The following is a 22,936-nucleotide window of genomic DNA, read 5'->3' as shown; positions in this document are numbered from 1 at the left end:
ATCCAATTGGTGAACTTTCCAGGAGAATTCATGCCGTGCAACTGGAGCAAATGTCTTTAGGAAATCCACTCCATATTGATGAGCAAATCCCTTAACTACAAGCCTGGCCTTATGCTTCAGAATTGACCCATCTGGATTCAGTTTTTTTCTAAAAATCCACTTCACTTGGATAACTTTTCTGTTTTCTGGTCTATCCACCAGCTTCCAAGTTTGGTTTTTTTTCAATCATGGCCAACTCCTCCTTCATGGCACTCCTCCAGGATTCTGATTGTGCAGCCTCTAAATAGCTTGTAGGTTCCATTTGAGCTACGTTGCACCTGTCATACACATCAGCAAGTGTTCTAGTTCCCCTAACAGCAACTTCTTCTTCTGATTCCTCCCTTGAGTCTTCCTCAGTTTGTTCAAGTTGAACCTCACTCAGTTGAGGTTGAACATCTACATCAGCTCTACCCTTTTCCCAGTTCTAAACTCCTCTTTCATCAACCTTAACATCCCTGGACACCACAACCTTTCTTGAGTCAGGAATATAGAGTCTGTACGCCTTGGATTAGCTGCTGTAGCCAATGAAAACTCCTGTCACAACCTTATCCTCCAGTTTAGTCCTCTTAGTAGGTGGCACTAGGACATAGCAAAGGCTTCCAAAAATTTTCAATTCATCCACTGTTGGTTTGATTCCAGTCCAAGCTTCAAAAGGTGTTTGGTTTTTTAAGGCTTTGGTGGGAATCATATTAAGTAAGTAGACACTTGTGTTTGCTGCTTCTGCCCAAAATGGTTTGGGAAGATGTTTCTCAGCCATTAAGCATCTTGCCATTTCCATGACTGTCCTGTTTTTTCTCTCACAAACTCCATTCTATTGTGGGGTGTATGGGCTGCTGTATTCATGCCTTATTCCAGCTTCAGTGCAGATTTTTTAAAACTCTTGAGAGGTGTATTCAGTGCCATTATCACTTCTCAAGATTTTGATTGATTTTTCAGTCAAATTCTCTACTTCAAGTTTGAATTTCCTGAATGTTCCAGCCACCTCACTTTTCTGTTTTAGGAAGTAAATCCACCCCATCCTAGACCAATCATCTATGAACAATACAAAGTATTTGCTCCCATTAAGTGATAAGGTTTGCATAGGCCCACATACATCCGAGTGAACGAGCTGAAGTTTTTCAGAGGCTCTCTAAGCTTGGTTCACTGGGAATGGTTTCCTACTCATTTTCCCTAGTTGACACACTTTGCACACACCTCTCCGCTGCTTAACAATAGGCAGATTATGGACTAAGTTTTTTGTCTGCATTTCAGTCAAGTTTCTATAGTGTACATGGCCTAATCTTTTGTGCCACATTTCGGTTTCATCCTCTCTAACATTGCATGCTGTGTTTGGAGCAACTTTCCACATTATTGGGAAGCTTTTCCCTACCATTTTCACTCTCAAAATCTCATTACCCTCACTGTCTTGAACAATGCAGGATTGGTTTTTAAAATGCAGTGCATAGTTCCTTTCTAGCATTTGTCCCACACTCAAAAGACTTTGACTTATATTGGGTGCATAAAGTACATTTGAGATTAGTTTTGTACCTTTTGGAGTTTGGATTGCTACATCTCCTTTGCCTCTTGCTTCCACACATTCTCCATTCCCAACTTTAATCCTTGACCGATGAGAGTGATCCATGTTTACAAAGCAGCTCAAATCATATGTAATGTGATGTGTGCACCCAATGTCAATCAGCCATGTATCATCACAGGTTTGGACCAGGTTGGATGAGGCCACAAACAGCTGCTCTATCTCCTACAGAGGTTGTTGTTCATCAGCTGTTTGAGCTTGCTGTTGGGGCTGCTCTCCCTTGTTTTTGCATACTTTTTCAATATGCCCAAACTGTTTGCAAGCCCTACACTATATACCAGGTCTGAACCTGCATTTATACTCTGCATGTCCCTTCTTTTTGCAATGAGAACAAGCTGGAAAATTTCGCATCCCACCAGCTTTGTTCCATTGGTTGTTGGACCTTTCTTTTCGTCTCTTTTCTCCAGCAGGCTTTCTATAATTTCCTTGCATAGGTTTGCCCTTGCAGGTTGCCAGCATTGCTCCTTCATTTGCATCTTCAAGCCTTAGGAGCCTTATTTGCTCTTGTGCCTGTAGAGCATGGACCAGCTCAGTCATTGTGATCTGAGTCAGGTCCTTTGAGTCCTCCAAGGATGAGATCTTAGCTTCAAACCTTTCCGGCAGGCTCACCATCACCTTTTCCACAATCCTGCTGTCTGGCATCTACACTCCAAGTAGTCTGATTTTGTTGACAATGTTCATTAACTTATCAACATATTCTTTCACCTTCTCAGCCTCTTGCATCCTTAAAGTTTCGAACTCCCTTCTCAAATTCAAAACCTACATGTTCCTTGTAGTGTCACTTCCCATAAACTCTTCTCTCAACTTGTCCCATGATTCCTTAGCAGTTTTGCATGCCATAATCCTTGTAAAAACAAGGTCTGTGGCTGCTGAGTGGATGTGGGACAAGGCTCTTGGAGCGCTTGATGTTTCCTCTTCATGCATTCGGATTTGATTGAGGGTAGGATTTGGTCCCAACTGAGGGGGTTGTCTCTCTTCCTCTACATACTGCCAGAGTCCTTGGCCCCTCAGGTAAGCCTTCATTTTAACTGACCAAATATGGTAGTGTTCACCATTGAACACAGGAGGTAGAAGAGAAGCTGTTGGGGTAGTCATTTGCTCAAGAAGAAGCAAGTCTGATGCGAGGCAGTTTCCCAGTGGGCTTGATGAGATGTTTGGAGAAGAAAGTGTTTTGATTTTTTTTTGAATCAACTCAGCTCTGATACCATGTTAGTGTTTATGTGCTGGAGATAACTAAGAAAAGAATGAGAGCATAATCCGAATGAAGAAAAGTGCCTGTATTTTCTTGAGTTCAAAATGAGTTTACACTTCAACTAATAAAGCAGATTTTACACTATTACACCAACCATGCAGACATAAAATAACTTGATTTAATCTGAATCTACTAACTTAATACCAACTAAACAACAACTATGTAACACATCCCATATAATCCGGGACACATATCAAGCATTACAAAATAAGTGTAACTTTGCAGTATTACAAATGGACCCTTGGCAGATTGCCTTTCAGTTTTACCGCCAAAAACATATTTGAAACATCAGTTGAACTGCTACATTTCCAGCCAAGTATCAACCTTCAACAATGACCCTTATCTTGGACCATCCTCCAAATCAGCAGAGAACAGGCAAGAGAAGAACGAGTGATCATGGGAATCCATCGGGCCATTACATAGAGCACAATTCAAATTCATAGGATCCCTCCAAGCACTCATCATGTCTTGGGTGAGTAACTTGAGTTTAATAGCCAGCCACAAAACAAAAGAATGGCAAGGAATACTATGCCCCAACCAAACCAGCGAGTACCAAGCGACTTTAACACCAACCGCAGCCAGATCATACCAAGTTTGCCTCATAGAGAAGTTTTTTCAAATACCCTTTCTAGACTTCCAAAAAACCAAATCGTCAAAATTAACCACGGGAATCAAAAGGGATTGATTGACAACATAGGGAAACCTCTCTTGGATACAATCTGGCCCAGCCTACCTACCATTACTAAGAATTTCACTAACCTTTGCATTATGGCCCAATCTAGACTCTTAGACAACTTTTGGAGGGATAATTACATCAAAGGGACCCAACGGATGCCAATTATCGTGCCATAACGAAGTAGAATCACCGTTTCCCAACTTGATAACAATGTGATTACAAACGAATCTCTCATTTTAAGCAACTTTCGCCAACACCAGCTAGAGTCCCGGGGGATTTTAACACTCCAAAAACTCCTACCTCGCAATCTAACTATGTGAATCCATTTCACCCAAAGAGAATCCTAATCTGGAACGACACTCCAAAGTTGATAGATCATCAAAGTGGTGTTCCAAACTTTCGAGTAACGAATCCCAAGCCCACCGTTACATTTAGGAGCACACATATCCTTCCAAGCGACTTTGACCTTTCTATTCACCATATCATTACCAAAGAAATGAGCGCATCAATTTCTCCATAGCTTTAGTGACTGAGCTAAGGAGAATAAACATTGATGCCAATAAACTTGCATGGAGGATAACACCAATAGGACTAGTTAGAGGCTCCCTGCATATGAAAGAAACTTGTTTTCGACGACCTCAACCTATTTTCCACCTTATCAATAAGGGGTAAACAATCATTGTGACTGAGTCTGGTTGTAATCAAAAGGAACCCCATGTAATGAACAGGGAGTCGTCCTTCCTCAAAACCCATCAAGTTTTTAATAAGCAGCCTATTTTCCTCACGGCATGGCAAGAAAACATAGAACTCTTCAACTGATTTGGATAAAGACCAGAAACTTGAGCAAACTCTATTAGGGCATCTCAAAGAACCTTGGCCGAGGTAGGATCACCATGGCAAAATAAGAACAGGTCATCCGCAAAACATAGATGACTTATCTCTTGATTAGAACATCTAAAATGGAATTTAAACTTTGCGCTCTCTGTGACTTTACACCAGATAACCAAGGAGAGAACTTGCATGACTAGGGTGAAGAGGTATGGGGAGAGAGGATCCCCTTGCCGAAGGCCTCTTTTACCATGGAAAAAACCGTGAAGCTCCCTATTAACTGAAACAGAAAAGGGAGGCGTAGTGATACACTCCCTAATCCAAATAATCATCTTATTAGGAAACCCAAGCAATTTGAGAGCATGCAACATAAAACCCCAATCCACACTGTCATAAGCCTTCTGGATATCCACTTTGAAAGCACAACTGATAGATCCGGTATCAGTGTGATAGTTTTGAAAAATCTCTTGGGCTAGCATGATGTTGTCGCTGATCCTTCTACCCAGAATGAAGGCTGACTGGGTTTGGTCCACAATGTCCTCAAGGTTGTCCTTAATCTAGTCTGCTAAAATCATTGATATGCACTTATAAACCACGTTGCAACAAGAAATAGGTCTGAAATCACTAACCAACAGGGGAACCTCTTTTTTTGGAACTAATGCTAAGATTGTGGCATTCACCTTTCTAAGTATTCTCCTATACACAAAGAAGTTGATAACTGCTTTAACAGTATCAGGACCAACAATATCCCAAGCCTCTTTAAAGAATTTGGCAAAGAAACCATCTAGGCCTACAGCCTTATCATCCCCAAAAGAGAACATAACCTTTTTCACTTCCTCTGTAGTCATCGGCCGAATCATATGAGAGCAATGCACCTCTGAAATATGAAAAGAAAAATGCCATGCAAATTCTCTAAGCTCGCAACAGGCTGAGGAGTCCCTAAGAGGTTCCTATAGAAGTCCACAAATGCTTCATTCAAATCATCGTTATGAACCAAAACCCTAGAGTCCGTCATGATTCTATCAATCTGTCTAGCATTTTGGGAAGAGCGTAACGAATTGTGGAAGAAAGCAGAGTTCTGATTGCCCACATTTACCCAAAGGACCTTCAACTTTTGCTTAAGAAATCTCTCCTCATCCGGGAGGGCTGCCTTGAAAGCCTTTGAGAACACAACCTCGTGATCCCGAAGACCAGGATTAAACGGGTCTTGATCCAAAGCAATTTGGATAATCTCAACCTCCTTCCTAAGGATCTCAACTTGTCTGCAAAGGTTTCCTTGCTTTCCATTCAGCAACCGCAAGGTAGGCTTTAAAGACTTAAGCTTACAAACAACTAAGTACATAGGCACACCACCAACATCCACAGACCACAACCTTTGAACAAGATCCCGAAACTCTAGTTTATAAGCCATATAGTTGAAGAACTTAAAATATAGTTCAAGAACTTAAAAGGACGAGACTTCTTAAAGTAGGTTGAAGGGAAGGTAGTAATCGAGGGGCTATGATCACTAATACCGAGAGGCCAAAAAAAAAAGTTTGCATGGGGCAATCTAGATGCAAAAGATGCATTCCCCATCACCCGATCGAGCTTTTTCAAAACTCTGTTATTCCTATGGGGCTTCCTATTCCAAGTGTACAAAAAACATGCTTGACTAATGTCTTCTACTTCAAGCTCCTTAACACACTCCCTAAAATTAGTCATGCCAGTTGTAACCCTAGAAGGACCCCTGAAAGACTCGTCAATGTTGAGAGTGAAATTAAAATCACCCTACACAAGCCACAGACTCCTATTTAAACCACAGTTGTGCAGTCGAAGATTCTCCCATAATTCACGCCTACCCATAAGATCATTCATGACATAGACAAAGGAAGCATAACAAACCTTTCCATCCATAATTTCTCGGATCATGCAATGGACCACTTGGTCTGACATCCCCACTACACTAACGCTGTAGATCGCCTCATCCCACCCAATAATAATACGGCATCCTCTAGACCTGCAATCAACATTAGAAACCCATTTCCATTTACGAAAGACATTATTGAAAATACGATTAACATTGACATCAACCACACGGGTTTCCAGCAAAGAACACAAAGCAAGCCTCTTCTTCATGATAAAAACACGAAGTTCTTCCTATTTAATGGGCTGGTTGAGGCCCCTTATGTTCCAGCAAGCAAAATTATACATAGGAAGAATTAGAAGACGGAGGGTTTGCACCACCCCCTCCTTGGTTTACTAACCCCCTTTGATTTATTTCCTTTACACCCTCCTTTAAGAGGCAATCCATAGGGCTGAAGTCTGACTCAATATCATAATCCTCATTTTCCATTTCATAATCTGCCTCCATCCCTCTATCCACCTCCCCATCCACTAGCTCGCTAGGATCGCCCATCCTAACAACCTCCGTCTCTTGACCTATAGCAAGACATTAGAATGAATTACCCATCCTAATACCTTGCTTCCATTTACTAAGTCTCACCAACCCATCTTTCTGGGAACTATCCACCTTCACGTTCCTTTGGGGGGAAGGAGGGGTAGAAGTCTCACTCCTTGCTGCTTAGGTGACTCTTCTGGACTTTTGTTTTTATGGATAAACTCTTTATAATAAAGAGTTTGGATCATATAAAAAATCATTTAGAGATACTCTTAGATTGGGTTGTTTATAATTTCATTTTTAAGACTGGAGTATATTACACTTATTTATAGTACTACAGGATACAAACAGTTTAGTTCAATCATGTGAGACTTTTCAATAAAAAATTTGTAATACCCCATTGTCTTATTCACATCTTATTATGAATGAACAAAATATAAAAAAAGCAAAAAGTTGGATGTTTAAATTTTTTTTATGTTGTTCACTGGGTTTTTAGCTTTGATGAGCTTTTGTATTTATAATTGACTTTTTTTTAGGTGTAACATATATTTTTTACTTTTTTATAACTTATTCATTTTTAATAACACGCAAATAAGACAATAAGGGTATTATAGACTTTTTATTAAAAATAATTTACCTTACTAAATTAAACTGTTTTTATCCATAATACCAGAGGTAAGTACAACATACTTTGCACCTTAAAGACGAAAGTGCAAATAATCTAATTTAATTAAACGTAATAAGACTGTCAACATATTGGTCTATGCATTTCAATAATATTGAGAGACAAGATATTTTACAGGAAAAAAATTGGTTTCCAAGACCATCAACATTATAGAATGCAATTGCTAATAATAGATATTTACATGAATTGAATCTTTAGTCCTACAATTCAAATTAAAACACTAATATAATTCATTATAGGGCCAATTCACTCACCCTTTGTTACTTTATATATATTAACTTTTTTAAGTGCTTATTTTATCTTAAAATTAATGAACCATTAGTATAGTTAATATAACTTCAAATTACATTTTATTAAATAAAAAATTGCCCTTATAATGAATTTATGATAAAGACGTATTACCAATTTTTTTTAAAATAAAACTGAAAGAATTGTCTATCAATGTACAAAAAGTTGGCGTCATATTATTAAACTCTTTTATTTGTTTTTGTATTTTTTTATTTTTAGAATTATTTTATATCCTTTATGTTTGTATTTTGAAATACACACTTTTCAAAGACATTAATTATACAATTATAGGAAATAGAAACTATGAATAGAGTGAAAGAAAGTGAAATGTAGCAGAAGCCAAAAAGAGGTGTGTTGGTTGTAAATTGTAATGAAAGGAAGATTTTGCGTGAAGGGACAGAAAAAATGACGAAAATGAAAGGTTGGAAAAGTAAAGATAGAAGATAAAAGTTAATGGAGACGCGAGAGAGAGAGAGGAGATCTATGACAGGGAGAAACAGAGATGGAGCTGCCTCGTTCTCTGTGTGAATCAGTACGTCTTCTTCTCTTTCAACTCAACTCAAGTGCAAAAGATTAGGTTATGAACTCCCCTAAGGTTTACTATGTAAACCCACCCCTTGTTGTTTGAGATTTATCTTTTTGTCACCCATGTCTTAAGATTTTGCTTTCATTGCTTACCTCTATGATTTTACTTTAATTAATTAAATATCCTCTTAATTAATTACTTATTATCAGTCAATAGTTATTATTAGATTTAGATTGAACGATAATTAAATATGTTTAAGATTAAAACCAACTTATATGGGTAATTTAACATTGTAAATAATAGGGAGAACGACATGTTCCCACCCAAGGTTTGGCGAAACGACACTTCCCACCCATTAAGTTTCGAAATGACACTTTCCCACCATTCGTTAGATTCTGTTATGTTTTCCGTTAATATTTTACTAAAAAAACGAAAATACCCTTTAATATTTTACTTTATAAATTTTTTATTATTTTTAAATTAGCCAAAAAGTCAAATATTAAAAATTCAAGAAAAAAAAATAGTTAACCTCATCTTAAAATTTATGAGTAATGTTATAAAATTGTTTAAAATTAAATAATCTTAATATTTATTTATAATGTCATCAATATCACATCACTATTATTTATAATGTTTTTCATTTTTACTAATTAACATAAAAAATCAATATTCCTAATTAATTAAATAAATAAAGAAAAAAATATATCTTTATACTTGGACTAATAAATAATCGAATAAAGACTTTGAATTAACTAATTTTAATTTATAATAAACTAATTAAGAAATAAACTATTTAAGGGCATTTTTGTCTTTTCGATCAAATATTAACTGAAAACACTAACAGAACCTAACAAATGGTGAGAAAGTGTCATTTTGAAATTTGATGGGTGGGAAAGTGTTGTTTCGCCAAACCTTGGGTGGGAAAACACTGTTCTCCCTAAATAATATTATGACATGTAATGCCCATTCGTTAGCAGCTTATTGGAATTGGACAACTTGCACAATGTGCACTGTGTAAAGTTTATATTTTATACAAGGTGTATTACTGTATTGTACAAAATAAAATAAAATAAATTTATATGTTGTATAAAGTTAAAATTAAAAGTTGTGTAAGTATGTACACACATTAGTAAGTGGTTTATTTTACAATATTGATATAGTAATAGTAAAATAGAATTTCCCTGCAAACGAATTTAATCGGCGTTGACCGATTTGAAGATGTTTTAATTTTTATTTTTTCAAAATTTTCTAAAATGTTTACATTATTAATATTTTTATTTATATAAAAAATTAATATTTATTACATAAAATAAATTAACAAATCTCTTTTTAAAAAGAATATAAAATTAGAAACATTAATTCAACAACCACTCAGATTATACACAAAATATTTTTCTTAAAGATTATATTAAGCATTCAAAATAAAGGGATTAACTAAACTCTCCTGATGTAATTATGCTAGAGCACACAACATGCTCTAAAACATACCCTTATAAATTGGAAAGCAAAGAAATGAGTCGAGCACTAATCTTGCTGAAAAAAGCAGTAGCTTCTTATTTTGGCCATTCACCACCCCACATGGCATCCCTATTTTCTTTTTTACAGCAATCCTGGTTCAAGGACTATAGTTCCTAAATACTAGAAATTATTCAGAATTTCTATAGTAACCTGCAGATCCTATGCATGCATTACGCCAACTATAGGAGCACTAATAATACATTCCAGATAGGACGACGTATTTTTTAACAAAGCACTTTCTCTGGTTATTTAATTGCGTCTTCTCCTTTATCAAGGTCTGAGATTCGTGGGTATGGTAACTGGTAATTTTGATTTCTTGTTTATGAAACTGCGTTTGAACACATATATTACATTTTAGGATTAATAAAAGAAAACTATTTTCTTCCCGATTCATAACAGAAAAGGCCCCAAGCTTTCCTACCGTCAGATAAAAAGAAGTGATATTTTAGATGGGAGATATATGGTAGGTTCTGAGCTACTTATTCAACAATGAAATTTGCACAAATGTGATAAAAATCTTATTTTGAGGAAGTAAGACATAATTTCAGTGTAAATCTTAACATGAGTAATTACGAAACGAAAGCTCACTTGAGAATCTGAGTTTGAAGCAGCTTTTCATCGTCGGATTCGAACTCGCAACAGCTTCATCGTCGGATTCGAACTTGCAGCAGCTTTGTTGTCGGATTCAAACTTGCAACAGCTTTGATTGCAGCCAAAAATTAGTAGAAGAAGTGAAGACGACGGTGGCTTATGTTGCAGTTTCGTTGGTGTCTCAAACTTTGTGGTGTGAAGAAGTGAAGACGACGGTGGTTGTCTGGTTGATGTGGTTTAGAAGTGAAGAAGTGAAGACGACGACGGCGGCTGATGTGGTTTAGGGATTTTGCGACTGAGTAGTGGCCGTTTTAGGGATTTTATGACTAATGTGGTGATGTGGTTTGTCTTCGTTTTGGGGTAAATGTAATCTGACACAAGCTGCAACAACGATCGAGTATCGAGCTGGAAGACTCGACTGATGATGCAAGCATTCTCAAGATCACGAGCAACTCAAATCGAGCTCATATCTACTCAACTATTTTTGCGAGCCTAAATTGGCGCTCGAACTCAAACTTCTACTCGATGACAATCGAATCGAGCCTCAGCTTGTGACGAGTCGAGCCCGAGCAGCTTACACCCTATTACCATTTTTTTTAATAAAACTGAAAGAATTGTCCATCAATATACAAAAAGTTGGCGGCATATTATTAAACTCTTTTATTTGTTTTTGTATTTTTTTGTTTTTAGAATTTTTTTATATTGTTTATGTTTGTGTTTTGAAATACACACTTTTTAAGGGCATTAATGCTGTGTTTGGTTAAATATTTCTACCCATATTTCTAATTTTATTCCTAAAATATTTTTGGCATATTATTCCAGAAATATTAGTGTATTCTTTAATTACTTTTAGACCCCTTAAGTTTATTAATTTCACTAAATACCCCTAGAAAAAAGTTTAAAAATTAGCAAAAACACCTCCATCAACCCATACTTGCCAGATTCCGGCAACCACCGTCGGTGATAGCCAGAATCTATACAACGGCCTACACCACGATCAGAACTTGCCGGTAGTTGATCGATCTGGCCGGGCCAAATAAATGGCCATCGTTGACCGAAAACAACAGTCATATGACGACCAAAGATAGACTTCTTTGGGCTTTTCCGGCCATCGACGACTACATCTAGCCATATATCTGGCCTTTTCTGGCTAGATCCGTAGTGGATCTTATCGAAAAATGTCATATTGACGCTTTACGACACAAATTCGACTGGTCTGTGTCGTAACACAATTTTCTAGCCAAATTTCGGCGGTGGTGGCCAGAATCTGGCACTACGGGTGGTGGGGGTATTTTTGTCATTTTATATCTTGGGGTGTTTAATTAAATTAATAAACCTATGAGTTTTTTTATAAATTTTTCAATTTTATCTCGTAATATTTTCCTATTCAACTACCTAAAGGCATCTCCAACCCACGCCAAAGCACCACGCCATTTTGGTGTGGCACTACAGTGTTGCGCCAAATTTGGTGCAGCACTATAGCGCCACACCAAAATGGTGTGGCACTGTAGCAGCATTAATTTTTTTTTCTTTTTTTATTTTGTTTTTTGTTTTTTGTTTTTTTTTTTTTTGGCTAAGTTAATTTGAATACTAAATTTTACATCAAAAATCACACCAAATTTGATTATTTGTATTTAATTTGATTATTATTTATAATAATAAATTCATAATAATGATATAATTCAAAAAATGATGAAAAATTAAAAATAAACTTTATTCAATGCAAATATTAAACTACAATAACTCAAAATAAAAATTAACACTAATTTAAAAACACTAAAATTAAAAGAAAAAACTAAAAAAACAATTTAATATTCTGATATATTAGTTCCAGATCCAGTAAGATCATCAAAATATTGAAAAGAACTAGAGTTATTTTCATATTTTTAACCTTGTTGTTGAGCTCTTTTTTGCATAATTCTTGATTGCTCATTTTGAAAAAACTCACGTAGGCTTGGATCGGTTATAGAATTCAAATCCTTGAATAAAATTTTGTTATCTTCTCGATATTCTGTCAAAGCCAATTTTTTCATTTGGATTTTATAATTTTGTACCCTAGCTGAGTTGCCCCGATTGAAAATAGCAGCGAGCTGTTGATTTTCTTCTTGAATAGTTTCAAAACTGTTTAAAACTTCTTTATCATTTTTCCTTTTAAATTTTGCTTTCTTCACCCCAATAGGTAATACATCTTTTTGAATAAGCCACAAATCTCAAAAGCTTGAATGGACATTACATTTTTTTTTTTTTACTGGTTCCGTTGCGCTAACTACCCCCAATATTTTATCACTTATGTTTAGAGAATTTGACACATGTTACAAGGCCCAATTGGGGAGACTTTGAAGTGAGAGTCTCTGATTCTTGTGATACAAACCTACCGTTTGCCTTTGAAATACCTCAGCGGCGTTAATTATCTGTAAATTTTTCAATATCCTTAGTATAGCCACACATGATCAAATTTGAAACCTTTCTTTAACTTTTATCTTTGTGTAGTATATTTGGCTTGAATCATTACAAACAATATACATATAACGTTAAAATCAATTAGATAAAAAAAATTAATTAAATATACAATACTCACAATATCTTGCTGAAGCACCACTTAGATTCATATTTTCAATTGACGTACAATCCCCTCAATTTGCCAACTTTAAAGATAGTTGCATTCGATATTGCAAAGATCTTTTGTTTCGAACCGGTGAGAAACACGTTTTGGAACTATTGAATTCAAGCTCAACTGAGACCAGATTGATCACTAGATTGGTTTATACCTAAAATCGGGTTTTGAGAAAATCAAGATAATATGACATAGATGCGTCTTCTTCATTTTTGTACGAAGATTTGTTGTGTGTCATTTTTACCACAAAGAAAAAGATTAATGTCTTTTTTTTTTTTTTTTTTTTTCTAAGAGGAAAAGAAGAGATGTGTTCAAAACTAATGTGTTGTATGCTTTTTTTATAACATAAGTTTGAATTGAAAGCTTGAATGAACAACACATCCTTTTGAGCTTGAATGAAATACATCTTTTGAAATAAGTTACAAATCTAAAAAGCTTGAATGGACATACATCTTTTTGAATAAGTCACAAATCTCAAAAGCTTGAATGGATAATATATCTTTTTGAATAAGCCACAAATCTCAAAAGCTTGAATGACAATACTTTTTGAATAAGCCACAATCTCAAAAGCTTGAATGGACAATACTTTTTTTTTTTTGTATCATTTTATATTAGATGTAATGTTTTTTCTATATAATGTATGTTTATTTTTTAAATAATGCTTAATTTATTAAATTATATTTTTCAAAATAATTATTATTAATAAAAATATCATTCCCATATTTTAATTAATATATACAAAATATGAGTGAAATAAATTATGTTGATATTACAATAAAGAAAAAGAAAAGAATATTTCTAAGGAATTTCTTTTGGTGTAATATTTGATGTAGTGGATTGGAGAGATAGTGTTTTACACCAAAATTTGCACTAATTTGTGCAATGAGTTGGAGGTCTTAGGGCATCTCTAACCCATGCTAAAGCGCCACGCCATTTTGATGTGGCACTAGTGCTGTCCATTTGGTGTAGCACTGTAGCGCCACACCAAAATGGCGTGACACTGTAGTGGTATTATTTTTTTTTTTTAATTTTGTTAAGTTAATTTGAGTATTAATTTTTACACAAAAAATCACACCAAATTGATTATTATTTTAATAATAAATTTATAATAATGTATATTCAAAAAATGATGAAAAATTAAAAAATAACTTTATTATCAATGCAATATTAAACTACATAATCAAATAAATATAACACTAATTTAAAACACTAATTTTCGATTTAAAATTTTCTTGCTCGACATAGACAAATTAAGGATACAGAGGCTCACTATACTTTCGAAATGCATTAATTGATCATTTATGGGAAGAACATACTAATTGGAAAATTAATTACTATGTTTTTTTTTTTTTTTTGTATCATTTTATTTAAATGTAATGTTTTTTCTATATTAATGTATGTTTATTTGATTAAATAAATGCTTAATTTTATTAAATTATATATTTTAAGTAATTATTATTTATAAAATATTATTTTTAATATTTAATTAATATATACAAAAATAATGAGTGAAATAGATTAATGTTGATTATAAAATAAAGAAAAAGAAAAAGAATATTTTAAAGATTTTGTAAAAAATATTCTTTTAATGTATATTGGTGTAGTAGGTTAGAGATGTAATAGTATTTTACCACTAAAAGTTACAGGTTGTTTATATTTATTTTTTATTTTTTAAATTTCTCACTTTTTCTGGTAAAACATCTAAATACAAAGGGTTAAAAATCATCAATTATATCTAAACTGTGAAACGTCTTAACCGATGCTTCATAAAACATCTGAATACTCTCACTAATGAACATGCTTATCCAACTTAATCCATTTCCTAAAGGGCAATGTTAAAGTTACTGAAAAAAGTATATCGAATTTATGCACTGAACAGATGTGATACCATCCGTTTTTTGTAAAAACAAAATCTATAATTAATCAATGGTCATGATGTATCATGTCTATCAATGCATAAATTTGGCATCCATTTTTCCATGATTGTATCATTTTTTTCCTAAAATATCAAAACCATTAATTAATTTAATTTTTTATAATTAATTAAATTATATAAATATCATAATTATTACTATTAATAATTTAACTAATTGCTGTACACATTATAAATACATACTATTAACATTTTTAATTAATTAATATAGAAATTTAGATAATACAAATAAAAAAATATTATCCTTACAAAGACCCATACAAAGAGGGTTACAAAGTGACATCAGCAAAAAGAAAAAAAAAAGAAAAAACAGAAAAAGAAAGAGAGAAAAATCATAAAAATCAAAGGTGAAAATTATCTTTATATGTCTCTTTTATATGTGTCTTTGTAAAACTAGCATTACTCCATACAAATATAATCATTTTATAAAAATAATTTTATTTTAGACTTTTAGTTACATCGTTGTCCCATGGAATCTTTGACACACTTTTGACTTTCTATTTGTCAGGGTATGGCCGAAACCCACTCCTTAATCAGCGCCGTTAGTTCCACGTCATTGCCACGAACCTTCTTCAAATAACAACAAAACTCAACCAATCACATCTCCCCTCTACATCACTTTCTCTCTTCTGATTGGTCCTTTTACGCCACGTCACCACTTCTAGATTCTCCACCACTCATCTCCAACTACAGCTCTGCAAAAACCCGCCTATTTTCATCTCTCATTTTTTATATTAAAACAATTATTATTAAATCAGCACCGAAACATTACTGAATCTCGGCAACCCGACGCACGATTTCTGTTCCGATTTGCTCCGGTTCCTGGCCACAAGAATGTTCCTCAGTTCATTAACTCGTTATCTGACCTTGTTTCTGGTTTTGTCTACGGTTCTGCCCTCGTCTACGGCGTTGGTTTCTTCGCCGGAGATCAATCCTCCGTATCCTAAAGCCATCTCTGTAAGTAATTGAATTTTGATCTAATATCTTTTATTTTCAAAATAGTTTTTGAAAATTTTGGCTGTTCTTTCATTAATATCGGATTAGTTTAAAATTTTCGTAATTTATACCAAATTCAGCAATTTTTTAAGACAATTTTTGACGAATTTCGAAATCGGGTTAAAAATCTTAATTGAATCGTACTTATTTTCTTTCTACAGCATGAATTAATGAGTTACTGATTAATTTTCTTAAATAGGATTTGAAGGAAGCGATTGTAAAGGGATTAGGGTTTCAAGCGGAGGATTTTAAGATATCGGGGTTTGATCTTCGTGATGCCTTAGTGGGGCACTCGGTGGCGTATGAATTTGATGTAGAAATCGACAAAAAGTTGATGCCTTTTAAGCTTTTGGAGGATGTGAACAGGTGGGAGTATGTAGATTTGCCGATATTTAGAGTTGAAGAATCGATTGGCAATGAAAATGGGTTGGTGAAGAAGCGTAAATTGGATGGCGGGTTGCCTGTTTTGGCTCCGTTTCAGCTTGCTGGGCCCATGGAGTTGTGGATTCAGGATGCTAAGGATATGCGTATTTCATTGCCGGTAATTTTATTTTGCTATTTGATTTCTTCAGTTTTCTGTTGAGCTGGCTTTTATTGTGAATTTAATGGAGGTTTAGAATTTATTTTTGTTATGTTGAATGAATAAAACATGTTCCCATTCAATGTACCGGTAGTTTTGTCTCTTAGAATGTTGTCAATGGTAGAGAAATTTTGTGAAATTTTCTACTAAGGAATTAAGTACTTCAGTTCTTTGAGCAGTTGATTATCTCTTTCTGTTAAATAAATAATTATTTGGTGTAGAGATAAGATCTTAAATGATGACGGTTGTTAATGATGACCGATTGATTTATTAGAATCTTCAATTAGGAATCTAATGAATTTGTATCCTTTCAAGAAACCAATTTTAAAGTTTGAATTGTGTGAATGAACTGGAGATGAACATATGGCTAAGTTGTTCTGGGATTCATGAGCATGGAGATTGGTTTTGATTTGACCATCTAGTTGTATTTGATGTTACTTCTTTCTCTTCTTTTGAAGGATCTCTTTTTCCTCTCAGTAATGAGATGTATAGAATATAAAGCTCTTGAATTTATTGGTTTGAATGAATAGTGTTGGATGTTAGTTATTAAGTGTACAAGTTATCCAATTTGAGATCGGAGGCTTGCAACTTACTGTAATCAATTGCTGACTTTGATGATACTGCATGACTTTATACAAAATAATTATGGGTTCAAACATATGTTTTGTCAGAGCTAATGGTAGTACAGTAGTGTCAAAATGTGAACAGTGTGATGAAGTGTGAACAGTTCGGATTGGATTGATTTAGCATGAGAATCTGGTATTTAGCTCACTAATGTTAAACCTTCTTATTATTGAACTACGTAGTTATTTCGAGTTTATTTTTTGAGCTAATGGTGATTTAATGATGCAGCATGATGTTGATGCGGGTGTCTTGAAGAAGGTCATCTTAGCAGATGGTGCAGTGGTCACTGTCAAAGGTGCCAGATCAGTTAGCCTGCGTCACCCCATTGATTTCCCTCTCCCCTTGAATCGAACCAATAACGGGTTTGCTTCTGGTCTTCTAACTCTAGCTGAACAACTTCGCCATGCTACCCGCACTCAAAGTGCTCCACTCCTCTCGCTCCGCATTGTTGGCCCTACCTCTCTCTCAGCCCCATCCTCGTCATCCCCATCACCGAATAACAGGCTTAAGCTTAAGCGTCTGGCTCCTGGCCTTGTGGAATTATCTTCCCCTACGAAAACTAAACCTATGGACGCCCTTTCAACCATTGATCTCCAGGAAGAATCCGCTACAGTTTTGACTCCAAAACACTTCGCCACGATGTGGCCTATCGCATCTGTCAATGGCTCAAACCGTAACTTGCTAGGTTTTGAGAAATTGCTTTCTTCTGTGCTGGGTCCCAAGGCTAACGAGAAAGGTTCTTTCAAGCTGTTAAAAGCTGATGTATCAGCTCAGACTTTTGTGAAAATTGGTTTTGCCGTGGAGAAGAAGTTGAAAGAAGGAGATGTGAAGGATTTTCCTGAATGGAGGACTAAGCCTGAGACAGTAAAGATGCACTTTGAGGTGCTGGCTATGGTCGATGGCGAGAAGGTCATACCACAGACAGTTATGCAGGTTGACCCTGTTATCGTCGAGGACACCGTTGCACCAAATGTGATGCTCCTCGAGAACAGGACTATGACACAGACTCCTGTTATTTACCCTCCTTTGAGCCCCTTCACCCTGTAACTTCTTGGAGCTTTAGGGTTTTCAAATTTTGTCCATGCTATTGGGGGGCAAAATGTAAAGATGAAATACTTTGAATTGTCTACAAGGGAGTTAGAAGAGTCTAAATATGTATAAAGAAAATTACGTAATGAAGTTGTAAAAGTCTGTTTAACATAATAATATTATAGTATTTTTCTGACTATCAAAACAAATGCAGCGCATCAGGTTCATGGAAGCCACAACAGTGCCACACACACACACGCGCACACACACACACACACACATATATATACCTGAAAATACAGATACAACATAAGACTGCTAGTTACAGAAGTCTTAACATTACGAAGAAAGAGACACAAAGTCATATAGAAGATTTTCTCATTTTTTGTTCATTTCTTGATGAACGAAATCCCCTTCTGAATGCTACCTGCTAACTCTGTCTTTGCTTTCTCCAAGCCAATCCTGATGAAAGTCACAAGGTAAATAAAAATAACAATCTGCTGTTTCATACACCATATTTTGCACATTAATATAAGCAAAAGGTGCTGATACATTTGTTTCTTAATACCTCTCATACTCATTCAGTGGTCCAAGTTGGAAGACTTCTTCGGCTCCAGTACGACCAAGTCGTACCTTGGATGCAAAGAAAGGGAGTTCTGTCACCTGTTATAAACAGTATGATTCATCATTAGAAGTTAAACTGGAAAACTAAAAGCATCCAAATAATGGCTCGAAGTAAGAACCTGAGATGCAACGAAAGAACATTCTACAACACCAGCATCTCCTCGCAGCCCTCGGAGGCATGCGTCAGCAAATTTAACAGCTGCATAAGCCTATTCATAATGTAATGTTCTTTACTTTCTAGATTTTATTAAATAAATAAAGCTGCGAGATTCAGAGTGTATTGAATACTAGAAATCAACAAAAAAAAGTATACAAATTTCGCTAACCATTGAAAGTGTTGCAGAACCAGCCCCAGCTTTAGCCTGCAGATGACATAAGCACTCTTTACTCAACTATGATTAAATTATCAGTGACAAGAAACTGTGCAGAAGGGAAGATACTAAAACTCAATTTTTGTGGCATTCGTGCATCAGAAATATTGTGAATTAGGTTGGTCTCCAGTTGTTGAAAACCATGATTTGGCACACGTTATGGCACTCAGGCAAAAGCAATACCCCATAATAGACTTATTTAAATATGTTGAAATGAAAATTGTGCAAAAGTAAAGTCTTCAACCGAAAAAAAAAAAATGGTATATAATTAAAAGGAATAATAATGTAGATTTTCCCAAAGCTTCAGCTCTAAGTCATAAGTGAAGATACCCTAGATGTAATTTTGTTAATAGCAAAGTTACTTCTGTTAATCCCAAGTGCCCAGTACAAGTACTATGTTCAACCAAGAACAGTCGTCAATCATCACTTTTAAATTTTCAGGGTCGTAACTGATGTTGCAGAATACCTATGATCATGCACGAACGACAAACACCTTGAAAAAGAAATAAACCAGAACCGAAATATTAGACCACTGGAGAATAATTGAAGAATTAAAGAGGTACTTCTATCCACTCTGTTAGTAGAAACTTTTAAGGAGTATGATTTATGTTTGATCAGTCTCGCCAGCAGAATAGAAAAGATAAACAAGAAGTAAGATAATTAATAACATGCTGCTTATTTTAGTTTCCCACTTCTAATGCACTCAAAAGATAAAAAAGATCTGATTGGCATTACCTCAACAACCTCGGTACCACCATTTTGAATTCGATGTGTCAGGTATTCAGTTTCTTGGGCGGTGAAGGAGCAAGGAGGCTTAACCTGCAAAGAATGTTCAAATTCAGTGATTGTTGAACGCAGTTCATAGAATGACATGCCAATGCTCATATGCCAACATGTTTAACATTCAAAAGGACGCTAATAGTTTTGAAAAATAATAATTGTACAAGACCTGTGACAGAAGAGGCAAAATTGTTACTCCTGAATGTCCTCCAACAACTGGAACATCAACTTCCCTAGGATCAAGTCCCAGAACTTCTGCCTGTATGGAGATATGTGAACATAAATACGGATTTGTTTATCTCCGTGATATGAACAACAGAAATTAGATAAAATTTCTAGCACATTTTGTGATTTATGAGCTGCTACCCTACTTGGTTTGTTCTTCCTATTCATCGTCTATGATGTCCAATCAAGTTTCAAATTACTACTCAGAATCCAGAAACATCATTTTGGTTGGGAAATATTAAAATAAGAAAGGATAATGAATCACTGGAAAAAACAAGTTTGTAGGACACAAACAACAATAACTAGTTTAGAGCTCCTATCAATTGCAATTCCGAATTAGTGTGATAGCAATTAAACCAAACAATTCAAGAGCTGAATACAAGAAATGAAGTTAGTTTTACAAGGCAAATATCGTTGCCCATCGAAGGACTAGAGATATAGGCTTAACATGAAGATGGCTTGGCGCATATGCACTGTTGCAACTAGAGTTTTCTTAGTCAAGTCAATCTGTTACCCAATTATAAGTATGCTTATCGGTCATTCTAGCTTTAATTAAACAAGAAATCTTATCATCTAAACAAGTTAAATTAGAAATCCATGGGTTTGTTAATATTCTCTTACATACCACAAACGTGTTCGCTCTTACAACATCGAGCATAGTAACTCCCAGAAGTCGCTTTGGATCATAAGTGCCAGCTTTCTTGAAAACCTCTGCGGCAATAGGAACTGTTGAATTCACTGGATTACTGATCAAGTTGACAATTGCATTAGGACAACTCTTTGCAATGCCTTCACAAAGGGTCCTCACAATTCCAGCATTGATTTTGAAAAGATCATCCCTTGTCATTCCAGGCTTCCTCGGTACTCCAGCAGGTATAATCACAAGGTCCATGCCCGTCAGAGCACTCTCTAGCTGTGGCTGTCCTAGGAAACCACGCACCTGAAAACAAGAAATGCATAAACACAAAACAAAATACAATCCGAAATTGAACACAATGCGAATCAATACTATAAGAAAAGTAAGTCAATTACCACAGCACCAGTGTCCATATGACTAATATCAGCCGTTACACCAGGGGCGTTGACAACATCATAAAGGTGAAGGACTGAGACCAAGGGATTCATTTTCATGAGCATTGCAAGGGGTTGTCCAATGCCTCCAGCAGCACCCAGGATGGCTACCTTGAATCCGGGCGCCCCACCTTTTCCCCGGCAATTTGCTTGCCTCAACCCGCAATTCTCCTCCATCTACTCAAACAATCCACACAATATTAAATCATATATCGAAGATTCATGGAAAAACAGACATAAAAGAAACAGAAACTAAGGAAGAAAAAACCTGGAGATTTGGAGGGCAGAGATGAGCAGAGATTCTTGCAATGCGATGGTTGGCTTCAGAACTGAACTCCATGTTGTTGAGAGTAGTACAAGTGAGGAGTGATCAGAAAGTACATGCAGATAAAGAAAATGAACGGATTTAAACAAAAATGAAAATGAAGCGATAAATGGGAAGAATAAAACATGGGGAGATGGAAGCTAGAAGTTGACATCATTTAACGTTTTTTTTAAGAAAACAAAAAAAAAAAAAAAAAAAGGAAATATTTGTGTGGAAAGTAGTTATTGATGGCTTATCCTATCCAATTCAGAAATGCTGTGGTCTCGGATTGCTGAACAAAACTTGGTTATGATCTCTTCGCAGTCTGGGTTTTGTTGTTTATCTAATGCTCTAAGTTGTGATTTTTTTTGGTTTTTATAGTTACGTGTCATCCACAGAACTTGGAAAGGAATGTTAAACCTCATACTAAAAACTTTGGAACTATTTTTCAATCATTGAATATCCTACAAGCTAAATAAGTAAGATAAATTACAATATAGTAGTGGTTATTTGGTAGACTTAAACACAAAACCTTTAATAACTTAGGTATTTTCATTCGCTCGTAGCCATAAACACAACCCCTCACGTTGGTGAGAAAATTACATTATACTTGTTCAATGAGTGATGGGTAAAAGTTTTAATTTTTTTTGACATATAATAAAATGTATATCCAATTTGAGATCGATAAATGTAACATAAAGTCTTTCCTTACGTTAAATGTTGATTGTTTTTGATAGATTTGAAGTTAAAATTCGAAAACTCAAATAGGGCTACGTTAGTATGACAATTTTGGATGCGAATTTATAACATAAATCCTTGTCTATTGATTCAAGACAATCCACGATTTAAAATTGTTGATTTGTAAATACATCTAACTTCTCTTTTTCAACCATTCATTCAAGAGAATTTAGATAAACATTTGTTTCCAAAATCAGTGTCAAAAATTTGTGTTAAAGTAGCCTAACCCTATAAAATGTACACATTTATACGAAGAGTAATACTCTTTCCGTTTTTTTATATAGTCGTTTTAGTTTGAACACGGGTTTTATAAAAAAAAATTTTGTCTCTCCCACCAATTTTTCCCCTGATTTTGTAGGTGGGAGAAGACTTTGCAAGTGATAAAGACAAGAACAAATGGAAGAAGACAGAGGAGATTGTGAGCATGATGAAAAGTGAAGAAAAGACAAGATAGAAGCGACTTTTATTTTAAAAAATTAAAAACCCTTCAAACACTATTATAAAAGAACAGGGGTACTATGTACACAACTTTGGATATTATTATTGATGTGTCGGTGTCAAATTAATTGTTAAATTTTATGATGTGATATTGTATTTTATATAAAAATAGAGCCATTACATCCCCACCACCACATCTATTAGGATCTAAACTTTATATGTCTAATATGGCTGAGTGGTTCGATAGAAATTCTGG

At 35.0% G+C, this 22,936-nt stretch overlaps 2 protein-coding genes across 2 annotated transcripts; one reads left to right on the top strand and one right to left on the bottom strand.

Moving 5' to 3' along the window:
- The first annotated feature begins 15,617 nt into the window (after positions 1-15,617).
- On the top strand, positions 15,618-18,316 carry LOC116141544. Its single transcript, XM_031427044.1, has 3 exons — positions 15,618-15,857; positions 16,096-16,437; positions 17,329-18,316. The coding sequence occupies exons 1-3, from the start codon at positions 15,735-15,737 to the stop codon at positions 18,145-18,147; spliced, it is 1,284 nt and encodes a 427-aa protein (XP_031282904.1). The 5' UTR covers positions 15,618-15,734; the 3' UTR covers positions 18,148-18,316.
- Positions 18,317-18,445: 129 nt separating this feature from the next.
- LOC116141546 (malate dehydrogenase, glyoxysomal-like) lies at positions 18,446-21,655 on the bottom strand. The gene is made up of 9 exons (XM_031427045.1): positions 21,469-21,655; positions 21,162-21,377; positions 20,755-21,069; positions 20,074-20,163; positions 19,860-19,943; positions 19,080-19,115; positions 18,873-18,962; positions 18,698-18,792; positions 18,446-18,591 (listed from the first exon to the last, which is right to left on the bottom strand). Exons 1-9 carry the CDS (start codon positions 21,538-21,540, stop codon positions 18,519-18,521), a joined length of 1,071 nt encoding a protein of 356 aa, XP_031282905.1. The 5' UTR covers positions 21,541-21,655; the 3' UTR covers positions 18,446-18,518.
- Between the last annotated feature and the right edge of the window lie 1,281 nt (positions 21,656-22,936).

Source organism: Pistacia vera, unplaced genomic scaffold, assembly GCF_008641045.1.
Source record: "Pistacia vera cultivar Batoury unplaced genomic scaffold, PisVer_v2 Contig40, whole genome shotgun sequence".
Taxonomy (NCBI): domain Eukaryota; kingdom Viridiplantae; phylum Streptophyta; class Magnoliopsida; order Sapindales; family Anacardiaceae; genus Pistacia; species Pistacia vera.
This window is presented reverse-complemented; position numbering and strand designations above follow the sequence as displayed.

Excerpts from the sequence above, each read along its gene's own strand:
- LOC116141544 (XM_031427044.1), top strand. The coding sequence starts at position 15,735 with ATGTTCCTCAGTTCATTAACTCGTTATCTGACCTTGTTTCTGGTTTTG. Across the intron at positions 15,858-16,095 it reads CGTATCCTAAAGCCATCTCT|GATTTGAAGGAAGCGATTGT; the intron begins GTAAGTAATTGA and ends TTTCTTAAATAG. Across the intron at positions 16,438-17,328 it reads ATATGCGTATTTCATTGCCG|CATGATGTTGATGCGGGTGT; the intron begins GTAATTTTATTT and ends TTAATGATGCAG.
- LOC116141546 (XM_031427045.1), bottom strand. The coding sequence starts at position 21,540 with ATGGAGTTCAGTTCTGAAGCCAACCATCGCATTGCAAGAATCTCTGCT. Across the intron at positions 21,378-21,468 it reads TCTGCCCTCCAAATCTCCAG|ATGGAGGAGAATTGCGGGTT; the intron begins GTTTTTTCTTCC and ends TTGTTTGAGTAG. Across the intron at positions 19,944-20,073 it reads TTTTGCCTCTTCTGTCACAG|GTTAAGCCTCCTTGCTCCTT; the intron begins GTCTTGTACAAT and ends CATTCTTTGCAG.